Below are 21,046 nucleotides of genomic sequence, written 5' to 3'. Positions count from 1 at the left end.
ACAAAGATGTTAAAAAAACAGATCAAGTGTTTAAGGAAGGGAGTGTAACTGTTACTTCATAATTCTTATAACTATTGTTCACTACTATTATGCTGCATTGAATTTGGATTTTTATTCTACATTTTTATTGTATTCAACTGCTAGGTACCTACAGAAATTATATGTATTATTATTATTATAAATTATATGTATTCTTACAATATCAAAACCATTATCCCAGTTTTATGCTGCACAGCATTTCTCATCTTAACCTTTAATGCACCAGAATTATTCAGCCATGGCCTAAAAAAGCAAATGGGAAAAATTCATGTCCAAATGATATTTTTCATCTTGATAATCATCATCCTGCAATCCAAATACTGTTATTGAGGCCTGTATATTGGCAATTTTTGGCTGGTAAACTGCTAATGCCTACCACAATTAAAGAAAAGCAATCAAGTGCCTGAATAATTTTGATCAGCTCTTTAATGATATTTTAAAAATAGACTTTTAAAGAATCTACTCACAGCCAAAAAGCTGATGAACAACTGAAGTCTGCTGTAGGTCACTTAACCCTCATCTGTCAAAAAATGAGGGCAGCTCTTCAAACATGGCAAGATTCTGCTTGCAAAGTAAGGTTATCCTATCACTTCCACTTCTCTTGTTCTTTATGCTTCAACAGCATTTTTACTAAATTGATTCAAGACCCATTCCCTGAAGGCTTCCCAATGGACTTGTATTTTATATCTAGACAAAAGCAACACAGAAAAGTTTGCTATATTTGAGATAACTAAAAAAAAAATAAATTATAAAATGCTAGAAAAAATAAACATACTCAAAAACTTAAGCTGAACCCAGGACTCCTATTTTTCACAGAAATATAATAAGCCCTAACAAAGAAGCTCCATCAGGCCAGTGACATCAGCTGTTATCAAAGCCACCTGGCAGTCCTTAAGACTTTTTACAGATGCCTTTTTAGCTATTCAGTATGAAATTTTCATGGTCTATCATCTGATTCAGGTGGCTTTTCCTTATCCTCCCCTTACCATCACCTTATAAAGGCACCCAGAAAATGACTTGGACATTTCTCATTTCTTGAGAACCTGCAACCGTTTTCCTGGCCTGAATCAGTAACTGGAAGTCAGGCTGCACAATGATTTTGTATGAAAGAGGCACACACTGTACATTTTGTGAAAAATCTGACCTGACTTAGCCAAGATACAAGCTTCTAGAAATCAGAGCTTGTATCTAATTTTTACAAGATCTTCTGAAGCTTAACAATCAAGGCATCTACCTCCTCAGTGGTCTTCTGCATGTCATCCCAATGTGCAAGGCAACCGAATTAAGTTTCTTCTAACTTTCAGTTTTGAGTGAGAGTCAGATTTTCCACTGCAGGACAAGTCTGTGTTTAACAGGCTTTAGGTAAAACACTGAGCATGAAGTGCTGCCTTGCATTTTTCTGCAGCCTCATCTATGGTGATATCCCTAACAGAGCTGAAAACAATGGTCAGTCACTTTATACTGTTGGGTAACTTGAGTAGAATTTAGGGTATACTGACAGATAACATGGAGAGAAGATGGAAAAACCAGTTTATAATGGAGACCAGAACTGGAAGCCTGAAACAATAAACTGGGATTGACTAGACAAGGAAAGAAACTAAGAGAAATCTAACAAGATGTGGTAGTGAATTAAACCAAATGAGCAATAACAAGCAGAACAATTAGACTTGGGGATCACCGGGACTAGAAAGAATGAGGGACAAATATTCTGTCTCAGACAGAATTTGAAATGATTTGTTTTAATAAATACATATGGAAGGGAGCTGGCTAACAACAAAAGACTGAAAAAGATTCACCAACAGGAATCAGAAACACAGACAAGAAGAAAAAACAACAGAAAGAAGGGTGAGAAGAATTAGGCAGGCAAGGGCTGACAGAAGACAAACAACATGCAGTCAAGAGACAGTTTAGGGCTAGTCAGGCCGAAATATTGGATTGAAAAGACAGAATCAGTGCTGCACTAGGGATTGGCATGAGGCAGAGAAAGCTGGAACTATAAATGAAAACTTAAAATCCCAGTGTTTGTCTTCAGAAGCTATTGAAAGACGTAACATAAAATACCCTAAAGACTTTACATTCTCTGCAAGTATCTGCAAACTCCTTTCACCTCCTCAGACTTCCACTTTCCACCTTCCTCTACTAATGATAAAAATGTAGTGTAATTATGCATAACTTTGTTCCCTTCTTAGTTCAAGCAACAGTAATATTTATACATTAGATTTAAAAGATCTAATCCTAATTATCAACATGACATCCATATCACCTAATATCTCATTTTGCTATTTTAGGTTGATTGTAAGTAAAGAATTACACATGAATGCATGTTTACATCATATAAAACAAATAAGTACCAAGGACTTTTAATTCATTGGACATCAGTAATTTCTCCATTTAACTGTTACTAGCATTAATTCTGTCTTTATTACATTACAAGTTTTATCTTGAAGGATGACACTCTCTTTAAGAACCTGCATTCAATATTAAGGAACCTAATCGTTACACAGGAGATCAGGTTTTTAATCTGAGCTGTTGCCAAAGAATTCTTAACTGGCTGTAATAATTACATAGTTGTGTATTAATAGCAAACCACAAGATTTTAAGACTTTTTTAAGGTTTTGTATTAATGGAAATTTAACTCCACTCCCTCTCCTGTACTCCCTAACTGCTCGTTGCAATTAAATTGGATTCATTTTGCATCTTCAGAATGCTGAACAGCAATATACTAACAACGCAATTATCAAATGAAGCAGATATGTGAGCTTCTTCTCAGACCACTACGATAAATGTGACTGTATTCTCAGTTTTCTCACATCAGCCAAAGAAACTAAAGAACAAAGAACACTGCTGACACAAGCTACCTTTTTATGTGACTCCAAGAAATCTGCATTATTGTTTAGAAGTTACATTTTTCTTCCTCTGAAAGAAAGTACTTTATTCCATTACAGTTTCTCATCAATTTATTTCACTGTAGAGAACAATCATAAGATATCTTAAAATAAAGCACTCTTTAAATCAGACTTAGAATTAATAAATGGATGAATATATGAATACCTTTCAATATTATCATTTGAGGCATTAAGAGAATCTAAAGAGTAAAATAAATGAGAAGGTAATAAATGTGCTGAAGTATAACTCATGAAAAATATGAGCTAGTAGAACTAAATACTATTTTGTTATATCCTCAGTTCAGAAGTACTGTTCTTCAGGACATTTTAAAGACATTCTGTATTACAGAGTTATCGAAGTTATTAAAAAGCTGAACCATGGCGATATGGCAGCTCAGGACAGGTCTCTTGATTTAAAAAGTTTTGAATTACTATATCTACTTTGCTCCCCAGAATCGGTTACATACACATTTATGAGGTCCACACTATGTGCCTTGACTCCAGCATCGTTTGCCATGCAACACAAGATTCAGAGAAGTCAATACACATTTCATGATACTGTGATTAAAACCTGATAACTTAGGCCCAAGTTTGCAATGTTCATGTGAAACAGAACTTCAGAAACTTATTCTTGCACAAAAAAAGGAATACTACTGAGGCAGATAGGAATGGTATTCTAGGGTGGAGTTTCATCATCAAGGACAACAGCCTTGACTTAGTCATGTCTCAAAATATGACTAAATAACTAAAAAACCCTACAGATTGGAAAATGCTTACCTGCCGAGCTAAGCAAAACACTGAAGTCTGTTCCTCTCTGTGACTCCCCAGCTTCACTCTGTCCCTCTTTTTCTGTATCCTCATAGCGGCTCCAGTTAGAAAATACCTTTCTTCTTGAATAGCATTTCACTTCTTCCTTCTCTTCTTCATGCCGTGATTCGGTATCATCATCCTCCTCTACCTGAGACATTTAAATGGACAGTTAAACCATTGCCACTTTACAACATTTTGCTCTGTATTTAAACAATCACTCATACAAACAATTACAGCTACAGAAATAAAACCCAGAAAGACAAATCCATCTGGATCCCCACATACATTTAGGTGGTACTATCTTTGTGAACTGTATGTAATTCATCAAGAGTGTAACTAAAAGCATTGAGTAAAGCTTCAGCTCTTACAGGAAGTCAAGCAGAGACACTGATACAAGTTCTAATACTTTCTCTCCTATTCTGAAAATTCATAATGAATAGCCTTCTTCAAAAAACTGAGAGCAATGGATAGGGAGTAGAACTAAGAATTGAAACCAAGTGTCTCTGCCCAAGTGTTGCAGTGATACAGATGATAACTGAAAAAAATCTATGTAGAGTGGAATAGGAAAAGATACATTCTGCAGAAAAACACTTTGAAAATGGTGATTTATGTAAGAGTTTCCATTGTAACCAGCTGTAGAGTCTTAAATCAAGTAATATGGACTAATTAATCAAGTTTCATTTCCTTCTTGAAAGCCATTTTATGGAAATAGGCATAAAAAAGAAATACTCTGCTAGTAGCCAATCTACTAATCTTAACCTGTTAAAAAGTCCTAGGGTCAAAAGGGGAATTCATTGCAGAGTCAACTTAAGATACAAGCAAAATAGGCATTTGCCACAAGTACTCAACAGCTGTGAAAAAGTCTCCCCTGTCTTGAATTCTCTATAAATGCAGCGCTCCCAGAGCTTGGGGTTTAGCTAAAAGGATTGTTGTTTCACAAAAAGAAAGATTTGCTTCCTGGAGGGAGGAGCACTCAATGGGCAAGAGATGAAATCTGTCGCAACTACACAAATGCACTCCCAGGTGTCAAACAAATGACAAAAAAAGAAGAAACTATTCTGTGCATTCTCACTGGTTCTGTGCAATTTTTTGGTGAATTCTCTTTTCTTTGTATTCACCAGATAAATATACTAAAATGGTTGTTGTAGGTAAATGGTTATGTGAGCAAGTGGAGGAAGAGACAACTACATTACTGGAAACTGAGGCAGAGCTGTAATATAACACAACAAAGGCCAAATCCACTTACACCAAAACAAAAAACTTACTTCTTCTCCATTCTTTGCCTGTGAAATGAATGATTTGCTATAATCCAGCAAACCTAGAGAAATTCACTGCCCATAACTTGGAGCTGATACGATTCGCAAGTCAAAGCAAGAATGGTGCTACAGAGATAGATCAGTTTTGTACTTTATTTTTAAGAAAAGATCAGAATCATCTTAAGCAACTACGACATTATAGATATTCAATTATTATGGATCTCTTTGACAAATTCGATCCTTTCAGCAGTAAACATAAAAATCTCAGGAGTACAACTTCCAAAGTTCAACAAGCTTCCAGTAAACTAATATGGACACAAATGTTTTCACTTAAACCAGATTAAATTCTTTTTCACATTCTGTTACTAGCTATGCTATACAGTGCACCTCGAGGAAATTTCACTTCTTAGAAGTGAAATAGTTAACTTCAAGAAATAAACCACAAATTCTCAGGAGCATTAGCAGCTGTGCAAACTGGTTCCCCAAGTACCGTCCTGAGGCGTACTGTTGAAACAAGTTAACTTCAAATAAAAACCTGCTTCTGTTTCCAATAAATGTTTAATGGAAAATCTTACATGATGCACTGCCAAGCTACAAAACCAAACTACAAATAATCACAATTGAATAGTCAACAATCAATTTAAAGATGTGTTAAAATTTTCAAATACATTAAAAAACTGATCAGTGAAACTTCAGAAAATAGTTTGCTTCTATCATCTCACATGAAATAGCTATGAAGTAACAACCCAGAAAATCACAAACATACACCTTAACCATCTTTCTCTTAGCTGCCTATTCAGCTACACCATATGCTACTAACATTGTCACCCACCCTCCTGAAAATGAGTCTTCATCAGTACAAAGCACACATTTGTCCTAGGTGTAATGAAATAAAGTAACTACCCTCGTTACATTGTCAAATAATAAAAGATACAAGCTGAAACACATTCTAGAAGACAAGTCAGATAACAACCTTTAAAAAAGTATTAGTAATGTAAGGAGGACTTAGGCCTTTAAATAATAAAATTAAACTATCTACATGTTATTGCTTAGTGTTCTAACACAACATGATACCACAGGAGGTGTAGCATCTATCTGCTGTGCCTCAGTTCCAGATAGTAATGCATCAACATTTGCACATTTCATTGAAATTTTCCAAGTGTGGAAAGTAACTTTCAGACTATTTTGCATATTAGAAGAACAAAAAAAAAAAAAAAAAAAAGTGCACAGTATTCTGCATAAACACCAAAGCACTCAAACAACAGTGAAAGGGCCAAGCTCCCCTGCAGAGGAACTTGCACAATTTGTGGTCTTCTGCCGAACAATCCATTTTCATCCTTTATGAGAGTCTGTGACTGCACTTTTCTTCAAAGGAAAGCAAAGTGCATAGCACAAACGACCACAATCTGCAGTCTAACAGAGCAAAGAAATACTTTAGTATACTAATTCTACATACAGGGTTGGGGAAAGTATGGTATTGAGAAAATACAGGGAAGTGGGTTTTTGTTTGACTTTTCTTACAGATGAGAACACATTGATGCACGTGGTTCAGGAATGAAGCTGTTTAAATGAAGTAAAAACATTGTTCTGAACAAGTAATTTCCCCTGGGATCATCCTTCTGCACTTCCCTGGAACCCAGAGTGGTTTGGACCAAACCCAGGCTGAAGTACACAATGGAGAAAGTGCAACAGTGACCTCTTGCATCCCGCTTCAATTACTCAACTTCTCTTCACTGTAAGTGCAATCAGTCCTAGCATGTTAAGCACACGTGTCCAAGCACTCAACAAGAACTGTTGAGCTCACAGCCCTTTAACAAAACAATACTCAAAGTGCATTAAAAGTCATGGCTTCCATTAAGACTTTCTAAAACTCTACTTATTACCCTTTGGAAGCCACAGGAGCTAGAGTTCATAGCCTTCTTCCTGTTCAATTCTGATAACATTGTAGGAAAAGTTCAAGACTCTTTATCTCTGTCAGTACTTAGAATAGCCTACAGTAAAAGAAACGTTAGATGTTCAGCTTTCCTTTCTTTGGGCCAACTGCTGTTCCTTATCATATAGTGTTCTGCAATATTAGATTTCTGTTCTTACTTTTTTTGTAGCATTCCTCCCAGTTCTCTTCCCAGTATGTCCCTTTACAGTACGTCAACATAATTTGAGCTTTTTTGTTAATCTCTTATTTGCCTTCTTCATTTCCTTCCCAAATTATCTTTAGAAACTCTTCAAAATTATATTGATCAAGTGCTAGTTTTCCCCTTTGATACTTAATCTCTGTATTACTGTTTTTACTATTGCAGATACAACATATTCACATTTCCTTAATCTTTACAATTCTTTATTAGGGACATGCACCAACAATACCCCAGACATCATATGTATCCACTCAGAGTCACAATAAACAGTCACTGCCATATGGGGAGTCCTGCATGTTCATGGACATTCACAACCACTGTCTACTCCCTACATTTGCTGCTCTCACAACAAGCAGCAGCACACACCAATTCCTTGAATAAACTTCTGTCTTGATTCCCTCTTCCCTTTGTGGAAACTGCTGTGCAGCTGTGGTCAAGTGCAAGGACATTCAAGCTTATCTAGATGTCTCAATCCCATTTTCTCTTCTCATCAGGCTAAAAGGCTAGCAAGAAAAAATGAAAATATTCTCTGGGTTGAATCTGACTCAGACTATCAACTGCATCCTGAATGAGTACATATCTTTTTCCTCATTTATATTTAAAATACCAAGGTGTATGCACAGAGAAAATTTATCTTTTGTTCCTCATTCTTACTTTGGCAGCATCTGTTAAGGCCAGATTTTCAAAAAGAACTTCTAAGTCAAAGGGTCAAAAACCCATATATAATTAAGCAACAAAGCTGTTCATGATCTCTAGACCTTAAATTGTTCCACAGAATATGCATATGGAGGCATGTATGCATGTAAATTAGTAAGGCAGCTTAGCTGATACTGACTTTTCAGTGGTTCCTCTGGGCAGACATAAGTGGAAATGTTAAGACTGTTACTCTTTGATGTTAGAGACAATCATTAATGACTTAAATTGCTCTTGGAAAGGCACATTTGCTTTTAATTTTATGGTTCAAAGTTATTGGTAGTGTAACCAAACAAGAGCAATGAGATTACACCAGGAATTATTTTAGTACATTACAGATACACAATCTCAAAAATAATTCATTTTTTAGCAACAGTGGTCATTAAATGCACTTTATTTACATTTAAATTCAAAAAGGTACAGGAGAATCCCTTGATAGGTTAATTTATGTATTACCATGACTGACAGGCTAATACCTCACAATAGCTAAAAAATAGCATAAAAATCTTCAAAAGTTTCCTAATTTACACATTTAACTAATTACAACCTATATATATATATATATATCCATCCATCCCTCTTCTTGTAAGCAATTATTTGACAAAGGAATGCATCATCTGGTTATTGTGGTGCAAATTTATTGGACTCTCTAAATAATGAACTGTATGGTATATTAAAGAAAAACAGACTTATTTAAGAACTATGGTAACTGGAAGCAGAACTTGCTGTTCAACTGGACCCCACCTCCCAAAATATTCTTTGCACTCTTTAAGGTTTAAACATGATCAAGATTCAGGGCTACAAGGTGTCCTGCAACTTTCTCACAAATCACTATTAACATTTCCAAAAGCTATAGACATATTCTGCACAAATCTTACGCCTCACTAAATTGAAATGAGAACTTCTATTAGGAGCTAAATCTCTCCCTTAGTTTCACTAAGAGAGGAAGAAAAAAAAAGGTGTGGTACAGGCAAACAGCTTGGTTACATTGTTTGCAACTACTGATTTAAATGGTGGATTACCTTCTCTTTTAAAGACCTAGAAAAGAATCCATAAATCCTCACTCTTCACTGCCCTCTCAGAAACACCTCCATGACCTGCTAGTACATGATTAGCTGCATGGTCCTTCAAAGGAGAGCCTTCCAGGGGCAAAACGAACCAATCTAGCACACACTGCTCAAGTTTTGCACTGTGCTTTTCAGAGACCCAGTTTGAAAACTGTTGACTTGTAGATAAATTAAACTTAATAACCATGAACTGTAGGTTAGCAAGACTTTGTTCTTGGTAAAGTCTGCCAAGTAATTATTTATTTCAGAAAGTGCATATTTGAATGTGCTGCTCATTAGATACAGGATTTTCCAAACTACAAAGCCACTAGCTAAAATTTCACTCTACTGGTTTAGATTAAAACTCCAAACTAAAGGATGTTTGATGGGGTTGTTGTGAGAACAGTCTCATTATAAATTCAGTACTCATTCTGCACTAACTGGAAAACATGGTAGAGTTGCATTAACTGCAATGTAACCCTTTGCCTCTCTTCTCTAAGGAGTCCCATTCTGCAAACAGTGTCTGTAGGAAGTTTGTCCAGTTGCTGTCTATAGGTAATGAGATTTTTGATTTTCTAAACTTGCCAAGCTAATGCATTTTCTCCAAAAGAAAATCAACTGTATTTTTTATTTAAATCAGGGGAAATGATTTGAAAATGATATGAATGTTGCTGGCAACTATATAAACTCATCAAGCAATTTATACAAAATTGTCACATGGACCTGCACAGAAGCTGGCAGCTCTTCTACCTTCAAATTGTCAGTAACTTTAAAAAGCTGATTTTTGTCTTACAAACATCAGTCAAAAATATGAGTACAAACAGAAAATAGGAGCCTCTGTCTTGAAAATAACAGGTTTCAAGAAAACCTTACAAAGTTACACAGAAGTTACAGCATTTTCAGTAAGAGTAATGATTGTTCCTATGTATAGGCTGTACTTGGCAAAAAACAGAAAGTTTATATATTGCATACATATGGATCCACATATGTGAATGTTGCATGTCTTATTCCAAAACCAAGTTACACTTAGTATTATGGATCGGTTAAGGAAATCTTCTGGAGAAAGATAATTGTTTTTACCAAATCTGCTGTTCCTAAAAACAAGTTTTTTAAGGTTCATTACAGACTGACAATATCTTGAAATGGTTTCAATTCTTATGTGTTGATGTCACAGTATTATAGAGTAATCCAAACAGAAAGGGATTGCAAGAGGTCATCTTGTCCAACTGCCTACTCAAAAGAAGGTCAAAACTTAAATCAGACCATGTAGGTTGGGGCTTTGTCTACTCAGCTTGAAAAGTTCCAACAGTCCACTTAATCCTTAGTATTTCATTTTGCTGTGTTATTCCAGCACTTCTAAAATTAACTGCAAAAGGAGTTAAGTATTAACAGCTTTAACAATAACTTGTAAAGAACATACATGAGGAGTTATGTAACATCAAGAAAGCAAAATTTATTGAGGGGAAATACTCACCTCAATGCTTAAATAAGAGATGTTTTAAAAGATATTGCTACTTTACTAGTCTTCATGAGGCAATGGATAAGACAGCCTTTCTCAATAAAAGCATCTGCTATAAGCTTCTACATACCGAAAAGTTTGCTTCTTCTGCGACCGTATCAATGATGAAGTAAAACCACAACAAATTATGTAAAAAGCTCAGTCAAAGCATCCATCTGCAGAACAGAGAAAAATTTGATTCTAACTTACAGAGTTTATTTCATAAACTTGGAACAAAATCTGCTCAAAAGGGCAAGGTTTAGAGAAGACCTCAGTTATATTGACAAGTCTAATGTTTATCCAACAAACCTACATGCACACAGCTTTAGAACAAAAATCGAGCAAATGTGCTAAGATCAAAAACAATGAGAAGAAGCTTCAGGGTTCCTCATGCAAGGACAAGTACCTGACAGTTTCTCAAGAGATCTATTTTTTGCAATGAAAATAGAAAAAAAATAAACTAACAATCCCCAAAAAAAACCTATCAAAAGATTTGTGCTCTGCTATATTACACATGAAAGGAGACCTCCAAAGTTTATTTTATTTTAATAACAACATTACCTTTAAATTCAAAAACATTTGATAAGAGATAGTAACAAGTTAAATGCTTAGAGCTTTTAAAAATGCACCTATTTTGTATAAAAAGAAAGCACACAGGAGTAAGACATTCTTTTTCTATGTATTTCAAAACATGGAAACAGCTTAGCGATATTCACCCACACTGCTCTATTTTCAATAGTTACAGAATTAAAGAAGAAAAAATTTGGAAAGACACCAAACAGAACAGGATTGTTTGAAATGGGATCCCTAAACTGATGGAAACTTAATCAATAGTTTTTTTCTCTTTTCTTCTTTTAACCTTCTGCCAGCTTTAGCTCCTTTGTCAGTTCACAGCAGAATCAGACAAGCACAAATAATGGTTAGATAGCTTGGAAGCATGCCATGAAACATGGAAACTGGGAAGCAGGTCCTTTTTTCATATCTGGCAGCAGATATTGGCTGGATTGGCTAAGTGTACTTGTAAGCCATATCCTTGGTTTTAATTTCCTGCAATGTTAAACTCCTTTTTCTAAAGTAAATTTTGTTTTCTCTTTCCTTTAAAGACTTAAAGATTCTCCACTACTAGTCCTCCTCATATAATACATGTAGACAACAGAGATGTCCTTCGTCAAAGTCATATAGCTTTTAAAAATCCTTAGCTAAAAATATTTATGTTGATTGATAAAATTTTTAATATAAACTTCAGAACATTTGCCATTTGTGACTGCTTTTAGACCCCTTTTTCAGATGCATAAGGCATCATTTTAGACATTATATACACAAGTACTGATGTTTGGTTCACAGTGGGAAATTCTATCCTGATTTTAAATTAAAACTGCTAACATCTGTCACTTTTCCAGATCAACCAACACACTGTAATAGCCATATTCCAAACACATAAATATTCACATAATGAAAATCAAAGCTGCAAAAGGAGACACTCAACAACCTGAAACCCTATCCTGTATAAGAAATTCCAGATGACAGCATTTTGTTATCCTCACCCCTTTCACTGAAACACTGTCAGTAGCATAGTTGCTACATTTTTCATCTTTCATTACTAAGGTATTGACATTTCATAAACATAATTTCACATGCTATCAAAAAACCTCACATCTCTATTACCTCTCTATCAACAAACTAGCAGACCCAGCCATTGTGCATTTTGTAAACTGAATGGCATTCTTACAGTTACGGCATGGCATGTTGAAGCACTAAAACTTGAGTACAAACAGCCTGATTTGACAATATTTCCAGTATGGGGAGTAAAAAAGGGGTACTTTTTAGGAACAATAGAGAGTCACATAGTAAATCAATGAACAGTTAAGTTATTAAAAAGATACTAAGGATAAAAAGCAGTTTGCCTGACATGCAAGCAAAATACATAACTATAATCCAGAATGCAAAATCCCATATCAAGAAACAAACAAGCAGGCTACAGATATATTGAATTATACCGATTATAAAAATAATTGAGTCATGCTAAAAAATATAACCATGTATTACAGCAATGCTACATGGAAAAGTTGCTATCCTCAACTCACAGAGTTTTAAACAGAATTTCTGAGACCCATACTACAATGAATTTCTTTATAGAGTGGAAAAACAGAAAAGACGCAGAGAGTACTAACTACCCACTTGACAGACATCAAAATCTTTCTTCTTTCTTGTGTTTTAAATTACATGAGAAATGTATAGGCTGATCCATTTTCTTAGGTATCTGCAAATCAGCCAACCCAATAATACAAGGAAAGGAGAAGTGAGTGAAACAGTAATTCATCAATCATATGAATTTAAGAGATTGTAATCCCTGCCTCACAGTCAAGGCAGGATCTCCCTGACAGAATGCCCAAGTGGTGAAAAAAAAGCAGCTACTTACACCTTCCATTATCAACTTGCCTCACACAAGTCAGTAGCACCTTTCCTAGAACAAACAGCTGAAAAAGAACTAATCATTGAGATTCCTTTCAGGCACTGTGCAAGGTGTTGTCCCACAATGCATCAAATTATGGCCAAATGTCTGATTTGTGGTGTGTTTGCCTTTGAAAGTGATAGACTTGAGTTGAATCCACATGCACTGTAATTTAAAATACAGCTGTATTATGCACTGCATCTTTACAATGTTCCCCCAGAACAAAAGGCAGCTACACACCACACACCCCATTTTCAAGCTTTCAGTAGGATAGCTCAAAGATGGTAAAGGCAGAGCATGTTCTCCAACTCCTATACTACAGTCCGAGAATTAATGATGAATGTGTTTGGGGACTCTGTCTACATCATAATGATAAAAGGTGTAGAAACATCACACTTTCTTGACTCAAGTAAGTCAGAAGCAGGACTTTTATCACCAATGTGTGCCATGCACTTGGCCTCAAAGCAGTATATTTTGGAAAGAAACAACATTTTCTCCAGCAAAAATAGTTCTGCTTGTCCTGCAATGAACTGAGAATAGATGGGGACTGCAGCAAAAGAGAGGAGAGTGCCAAAACAAAGCACCTCAAAGAGATGTATAAATAAATACAATACAATAGCTGAAGAAGCATATTGCACAACAACAGCATTTTATCAAGAATGTAGAAATAAATTCAATTCCCTTTTCTGCACAAATGCATTCCAAGTTGCATCTCTCACTTCCCATGAGAATGCAGTGGTGTTATGCACTCTGGAGTGGGAGATCTAGCCTCTTTTCTCAGCTGGACCTATTCTACTTTGTACAGCACCTGGACACTTCCAGCAGGAGAACTCGAGAAGCTGACAGCCTACGTGTCCTGCAGACGCACAATCACCACCCACACACACCAAAAAAAAAAAAAAATAACACAATGTCAGTCTTTCATTCCTACTCTCTTCATGACAATACCATGTTTGTACATAAAGTACAAAGGGACTGAAAAAAAGGAATTGAGGGAAATTCAGACAAAAAATTATTTCAAGTTCATTGGCAGGTTACTTATCTAAGAAGTGAAAAAAAAAACCTTCACTGCACTTTGTATTTGAAACTGGGAAGAAAATATATCGCAGCTTGAACTTTTTTCCCCATCCTCAAATCCTTTGCCTCAGTAGTCATTGCATTTTTATCGTGTACTGTCTCTATCCAGCACAGGCTCTGTACCCCCTGCCTGCCTTTTTACCAGAGAACATCAGTGATAATGGCTCTGTAACATTACCCACAAGCTGTTTCTAAGGTATAGTGTCATACACAAGGATGATTTTGCTATATATTTTGAGAGAGCTGAAAATAATACATCACCTTATTAAGAGAGGTTTTTTTTCTGTATCATAACCAGTATTTTGTGGGGCTAACAAAGGATACAATAAGGCAAGAAAATAAACAAATACTGATAAGGTCATGAGTCTGTTTTGCTGTCTCACTGAAAATAATTAAACCACTTTTCATTACACTTCCTCCTTCAGGGTTTCATATAATTTAAATAAGATTTTTTTCCCTTTTCAATTATTCAACAGAAAACAAGCATTTGTAACAGTCACTTAATTGCAATTCTTGGCAGTCAGCTTAAACAAGTCAGTATAGATACTTCCAAATCCTTTTGTTTTTATGCTCTGTTTTCCAGACTACACCTAATCAAATGCAAAGACAAAACAAAAATCTTGACATTTAATATTGTGTGTATTGAACTTTTTGATTTGTCAAAAGTATTAAGAAGATTAAATCGTACTGTTAAACATTCAATATATTCCATCATTACAGTGACACAGAGTAAGCTAAAACTTATTTTTACAAAAGTATTAATGGAGATGAGGTGACATACATGTTTGTATGTTCAGTCTTTTCATATTGACATAGTGACCTATTGATGAAACTGTAATGAGCCTTCAGTGATTTTTCAGTGCTGCCTCTCAGAAACAATTTACTTCCTTATTGTTCACCTAGGTATCAGAGCTCTTCCAGTACAGGTTCAAGTTTCTAAATGTTTTTTTCAACTTGAGGGAAAAAGGAAAAAGCTAAAGCCTCCCCCCATCACACCACCTTTAAACTAAGGAAGGAAGAGCCTCAGCTCAAAGGTTCTTTCATAAAAAAAAAAAAAAAAAAACATTCCTACAAAGAGTAATCCTCTTCACTAGTTTGCTCTATTGGTGACCTTTAGAGAGATCTACCAAAGCTGAAGAGAAGCTTAATTAGCAGAAAGGGCAGCTGAGAGAACGGGTAGCATGAAGAAAAAGGCTTCTAGTCTTTATTGTACGGGATGAGAATTTTTGAAATAGGGATGAAATACTAAGACGGGTTCATAAATGTTGGATACTGGAACTCAGCAGTCTGAGTGAGCTAAAGATAGAATTAGCCAAGAGAGACATCCTATTCTGAAATCAATGTTTTGCCTAACAGGAATGATGCTCCAGTTAAAGGTAAAAACATCTCATGGAGTACATAAGAAAGAGGCTTGTTCTTGAAGTTTCTACATAAAATTGTTACTGCTTCAACAGTACTGCTTCATGAAGTATGGTTCTAGAAACGGTCTTAATAACTTCAACAGCAAAAAATATTTCTCTCTCCTTGATTTTTAGTATCTCTTATGGGTAATTCAAACAGATTAGTCATATGACTGTGAGCTGGTATGAGCCATCACCCTCTATAATATGTAACTTGCAGATAAAGAGTATCAACAAAGCCTCTTCTCTGAAGTTGCAGAATACCAATATAAAACACCAGGAGAAAAAAAGTCTAGATCCTGAAAAGTTCTTATGTTCAAACCTATTTACAGCTGAAGAAAAGAGCATGACTCATATCTAGACATAACATCTGTAAAAAGCCTAACATTAAACAAGGCTCAAACAATTCTACACAAACAGAACCAAACTTACCAGGTGTGGAAAACTCCACTTCTGTGTATTGCATCTCCATGTTTATTCTGTCACTATCAAGCTCTTGAGATGCTGAGTGTTGCAATGTTGTTCTACACAAACAGAACCAAACTTACCAGGTGTGGAAAACTCCACTTCTGTGTATTGCATCTCCATGTTTATTCTGTCATTCAGCTCTTGAGATGCTGAGTGTTGCAATGTTGTTTCGTACTTGAACCATTATTATGAAACTGTCTCATAAGTATACCAGAGTGGTATAATACCATGGATGTTTTCAAATATCTGTCTCTGCATTCACTCAAAAATACTCTTAGTTATTTTTATATCAAATTTGAATGCAAACATTTTAGAAACCACCATTCAAACCTCTCACATCCCCTCCTCATTCTCCTTCATCCTGTTTTGGAACAGGGTGGAGGCAGAAATCCTGTGAAAGATATTTTTCTAAATAGTCTTAAAGAATATGCTTCCCTAAATCCAATATGAAGCTTGAGATAAAGTAGTGAAGAATCATTGTCCAAGGTCCTCAATGCTGCAATGCCACACTTAAAACCCCAAGATGTTAAAATCTAATTTTATTTTGCTATTGGTCTGGAGTATAATTCTGAAAAATAAGAGTTACAACACAACGATGCTCCTAGACCCTGAAGTTAACTCTGCTTCAAAAGAAGTGAAGAAGCTTTAAAAGTCCATTTAGAACTTTCTAAGAGTGCAAACATATCCAAATTACCAGCAAGGACTAGGCTGTACCTGCTGGGATGCACTACAATCCCATGATTTTATGTGCCCATCATATCCTTACATGCTCCAATTTGCCACTGGTGAGCCAACTTAGGTGCACACAGAGCAGTAAATGCAGGAGAACTTTGCATCCAGTCTGCAGTGGTGAACTACAGCCAGTGTTCAGCTGTCTAGACAGCTGGTGGACAGCTTCAACTGTGACTCCATCAGGAGTAAAACCCCAGTGAGTCCACTAATATAACATGCAAGTGTAACCTGCAAGGCAAATTTGCATCAAAGCCCCATCCTTGACCCTAATCTGAACTAAAAGCCACACCAAAAAGATCGAAGGAACTACTTTTTCTCATTAGCACAATTATTTTTTTAAATTTCATCTGTACAAAAGCATTTTATCTGAGACAATAATCCTTTAACACCCTTGCTAACAATTTGGGTGAAGTGAAAGAAAAAGAAATACTGAAGAAGGAATCATTTGCACTTCCATGGCTTCCATGGGCATGCCACTTTTTGTTACAGATTAACAGGAACATAATACACCAGTGAAGTCAGCAAAGCAGCTGACTGAATGTGCAGTCACATAATAATGTGGATAATGCAGTCTGAAAAAGGACACTAAAGAAAAAAACAAAAACAAACCAACAACTAAAAGAAATCAAAAAAACAACCAAGCCAGCAAAAACCTAGTTGCCTAGTTTGTCAGGCAATCAGAAAAAAACTCCAGGCCTCACAACAGGTCAGTGAAAGAGCCTAGGAAGAACTGTAGCCCAGCATCACCACTCTGTTTCTATGAGACAAAGACCCTGGCTATTTCAGAGTTAAAGAGAGAGACTGTACAGTCTCTAATGTAGAATAATCCTCTGGGGAAAGAGAAACAGGAATAGAAACTGGACCTTAAGGCAAGGTTCTTATACACTCCTTATACGCTCCAGCAGATTTATGATTTTACAGCAGTGTACTACAGTGTCTACCTGCAGAAGAGTTAAAGTCTTATTTTTGAAAAACCAAAGAAACAGAAAACCCCAGCTCTCCCCTCCCAGACCCTCTACATACACATAATACAGAGGGATTGCATACATGAAAAAACAGTGGGAAATAAATGGACCCCCCCTCTATGCCTTACCATAGAACACTGAATCACACAGGCTCAATCCGGTGATTGTGAAAACCTGTAAGAAATATTCTTCCATACTTTTTTAAAGTCTCTAAATCACCACTGAATCAATCATCAACATTTGTTTGATTTTTTTTTTTTTTAATACAGTGAAACCTTCTGACTATTAGACTGGCTCGAAACTCAAAACAGGGCTTTTGAAACTACCCAGTTATTTGTAAGGAAAAACAGCAGCACCACTGTATGGCATAATTTTTTAAACAAATTCATCACTTCAACAAATTTGATGATTTTTCAGCAGAAATAGTTACTGTCTCTCACTTGATGTACCCAAACAAACTCCTGTATTGTGCTATCTGGGATCACTCATCTCAGTAGCACAGCAAGATTTTTAGCCCAGAACTACAAAGCGTACCCTTCCCACAAATAACTTTTCTTCACAGCTGTGTTTCAAAGACCCAGGGGCAAGTCCTAATAACGCACACGTACATGTGACTTTCAGACGTTGTGCTGTACGTTGAGAAAACATCACCCTCAGAGGAGAAGAACATTCCAACCCCATGACGTGCACACATCTTGACTCCTCACCAAGTAATTCCAGCCCAGCACGGGAGCTGCCAAGGGGTGGGCTGCCTGCACCACCTACTGGTACCTTACAGCACTGGTTCATTGCCCCGGATGGATGCATGCATTCTTAACCTTTAGTTCTTCTCAAAATTCTAAAATCTTCAGTTAAATATGACGGGGAGTTCTCCAATATTCAAATAATTACCATTTTATATTTCCTCTGAATAAAATCCACACCACTTTACTGGATAATTATATCTAAATAAGATTATGATTGAAAGCTGTGTTTCACACAATTAACCAAATATGCAGCCAGTCAAGTTTTTCTTTAAGACAGAAAATATTTGAGACAACCTGTTACCAAAAAGCTACCAAATTTAAGTAGGTGAGGACAGAAATGCACAACCATCAAAAATATAAAAAAACCCTCAAGCTCTTTCCAAGGAAGTTACAGAGAAAGAGTCAAACATGAAGTTGCTGAGCAGCAATGATATTCACCTTTGTAATGGGATGCTTTCAATACAAATCTCCCAAGTTATATCAGCAGGAAAGGTGGTAAAATATGCTGAATGAGTAACAATAAATATCACTAAACCATTCCACACCAAACAATTAGGGACTATTATGAAACTCTGGAGTCCCCAGCACTGCAAAAAACAGGTTCCTCTATTGTCTAGAAACCAAAAAGAATAAATTAACTTTGGATGTATAAACAGCATTTATGCTTTACCATTGCACAGACAGCCTTGAAAAAATAAAAGAAAAAAATAGGGCTGTGACAAGTGGTTACTCAGCAGGTCTACTGAGTAGGCTCAGTAACCTTCACCATACATATTTTTCTGTCATGATTCCCATGTTCTTCCTACAAGATATCTAATCTTTCAGTCACAAATTTTATTCTCAAGGCCCCAATTAAATTTCTTCCTTCTAAATAATGCTTTTCTTCTTGTCCTGCCAGAAATGGATCTCTTTTCAGCAACCTTTCTACTTTATGGAACATTGCTAACCAGGCCTGTCCAAAGTGTCCTCTTACTCAGATTAAAAAAAAAAAAAAAAAAAAAAAAAAAAATTTGAAATAAATACATAAATAAAACAAAAGGAGAAAGAACCAGGTTCTTCAGCCTTTCCTCCTTGGTCATATCCTCTTTACATCTTTCTTTACTCCTTCCCTCTGAACTTCCCCAGCTAGTCCCAATCTTGCAAAAAATAGAACTACTTCTTCAATGTAATGGCATCACTAATTGATACCTTCTCATCCGTCAAGATGACAGTCCTCTTTATAAAACTGCACCACAATCAGTCACATACTGCTAAAGATTTTTCCTATGTAGACGTGCTTGTATTACATTTGACCTTGAATCACACCCAAATTCAGCCTGTTTCTTCCATTTGTTGAGACTGTTCTGCACTCCACCCTCCTGCCAGTTTAGCACTGTCTGCAAATTTTAACAGTGTATATTTTAATCCTTCCCTGGAATTATTAATAGAAAACTGAACATGAGCAGATATAGAATGAAGCCTTGCAGAATCCCATTTAACAAAAAACAGTTTGACACTGAACCATCACAGTAGAGAAACTCCTGAGAAGGGAAGCTCTTCACACCTCATTAGTAATTAAGCACGGCTTACAAATTGATGTATATTAATTAAAGCTTTTTCTAGCTGCTTTTGAGAACATTAACACAAAATGTCAAAAGATTTATTGCCTCCAAGATCCAGAAATCTATTCTTCTATCTGCACAAGTTCTGTTATGGCATTTTAAAGGAAATCAAATATATCTGTATTTGTTACTTTTGTTACTGTGCCTCTCAACTATTTTTTTGCAGTTGCTTAGATTGTAAAGGGTTAGTTCACACTAATTAGGAAATTTATCTGATGCTGACAATATTACATGTTCTCTTAGATCACTTCTATATGTGCATGGACCACAAGAATGAAGATTTAATAAATGCTAAATAAATGTGATGCCATCTTGAAACAAACCATATATGAGAAAAACTGCACTAAGACCCATCTGTTAAACTCCATTTAATAATAACAAAATGTTTACTGCAATACTGCTCAAAGCCAGGAAATGAACATTGAAACAGACCTGCCAATTCCAACTGCACTGAAGTAGTAGCATGCACCACATGCACATTCAGTCTATCATTGAGTAGAAAGCTAAAAGAATACTTCATAAATTGCATATGTAATAAGCCTAAAGCACAAAAGAAATTAAACCACCACCAAAAATGTGGTCAAGGACCATTGAAATAAAAGCACTCTATCCACAATTTCAGAAAGTTTTTTCTATTTTAATATACTGTATCTTTTAGAGAGAGCAATTTTAAAATTCTGACCATACATAAAATATTAATTCTGAGTTAGACTAAAAGTGGGAGATAATATTGGACCTTTTACTTTAGCATTATGATGCCCCATTTTACTAAAAATGAATAATTTTAAATGTGTTTTATTTATTTAACATAACATAGATGAGCTAAAGCAGACTAAAACAATGGAAAATTATTCAAAATGACAGATCTACAAAGAAATCTGCCATTTGGTAAACCAGCTGGTCTTAATTAGACATTCATTTTTGAAGGGAGGACACAAAATCTTCAGTAATCAAGCCAGTTAAATCAACATGCATACTAGTTACAAAAAGACATAACAAGTGGAAGAACCTTTTCCCTCTTCACAAGGAATATGGTTTCATGGTTCATGGTTTCTAAATTAATTTCACGTGTGAGAGAGGCAGCACCCTGCTTCAAAAGTGGAGCTGGGAATTTACTCAGAGAGCCCCTTTCTCAAGAGCTGACAAAAATCATGAAGCTTTCTTCCCTGAGATTCTGATCCACAGCTGGATCTACCATGCAGGGTATGAATACAAACCCAGCACCTAATCTCCTTCTCCCTTAGCA

At 35.8% G+C, this 21,046-nt stretch overlaps 2 protein-coding genes across 2 annotated transcripts in view; one reads left to right on the top strand and one right to left on the bottom strand.

The window, feature by feature from the left end:
• Positions 1 to 21,046, top strand: part of CHRM5 (cholinergic receptor muscarinic 5) — a 47,396-nt gene that overhangs the window by 13,487 nt on the left and 12,863 nt on the right. The gene's annotated exons all lie outside the window — the stretch shown is intronic.
• Positions 1 to 21,046, bottom strand: part of AVEN (apoptosis and caspase activation inhibitor) — a 79,029-nt gene that overhangs the window by 55,230 nt on the left and 2,753 nt on the right. The window contains exon 2 of the mRNA XM_056492741.1: positions 3,702 to 3,882. Coding sequence (XP_056348716.1) covers positions 3,702 to 3,882 — 181 coding nt within the window. The remainder of the gene's footprint in view (positions 1 to 3,701; positions 3,883 to 21,046) is intronic.

This window comes from Oenanthe melanoleuca, chromosome 5 (assembly GCF_029582105.1).
Source record: "Oenanthe melanoleuca isolate GR-GAL-2019-014 chromosome 5, OMel1.0, whole genome shotgun sequence".
NCBI lineage: Eukaryota > Metazoa > Chordata > Aves > Passeriformes > Muscicapidae > Oenanthe > Oenanthe melanoleuca.
The sequence above is the reverse complement of the archived record's forward strand: the minus strand, read 5'-3'. Positions and strand labels throughout refer to the sequence as shown.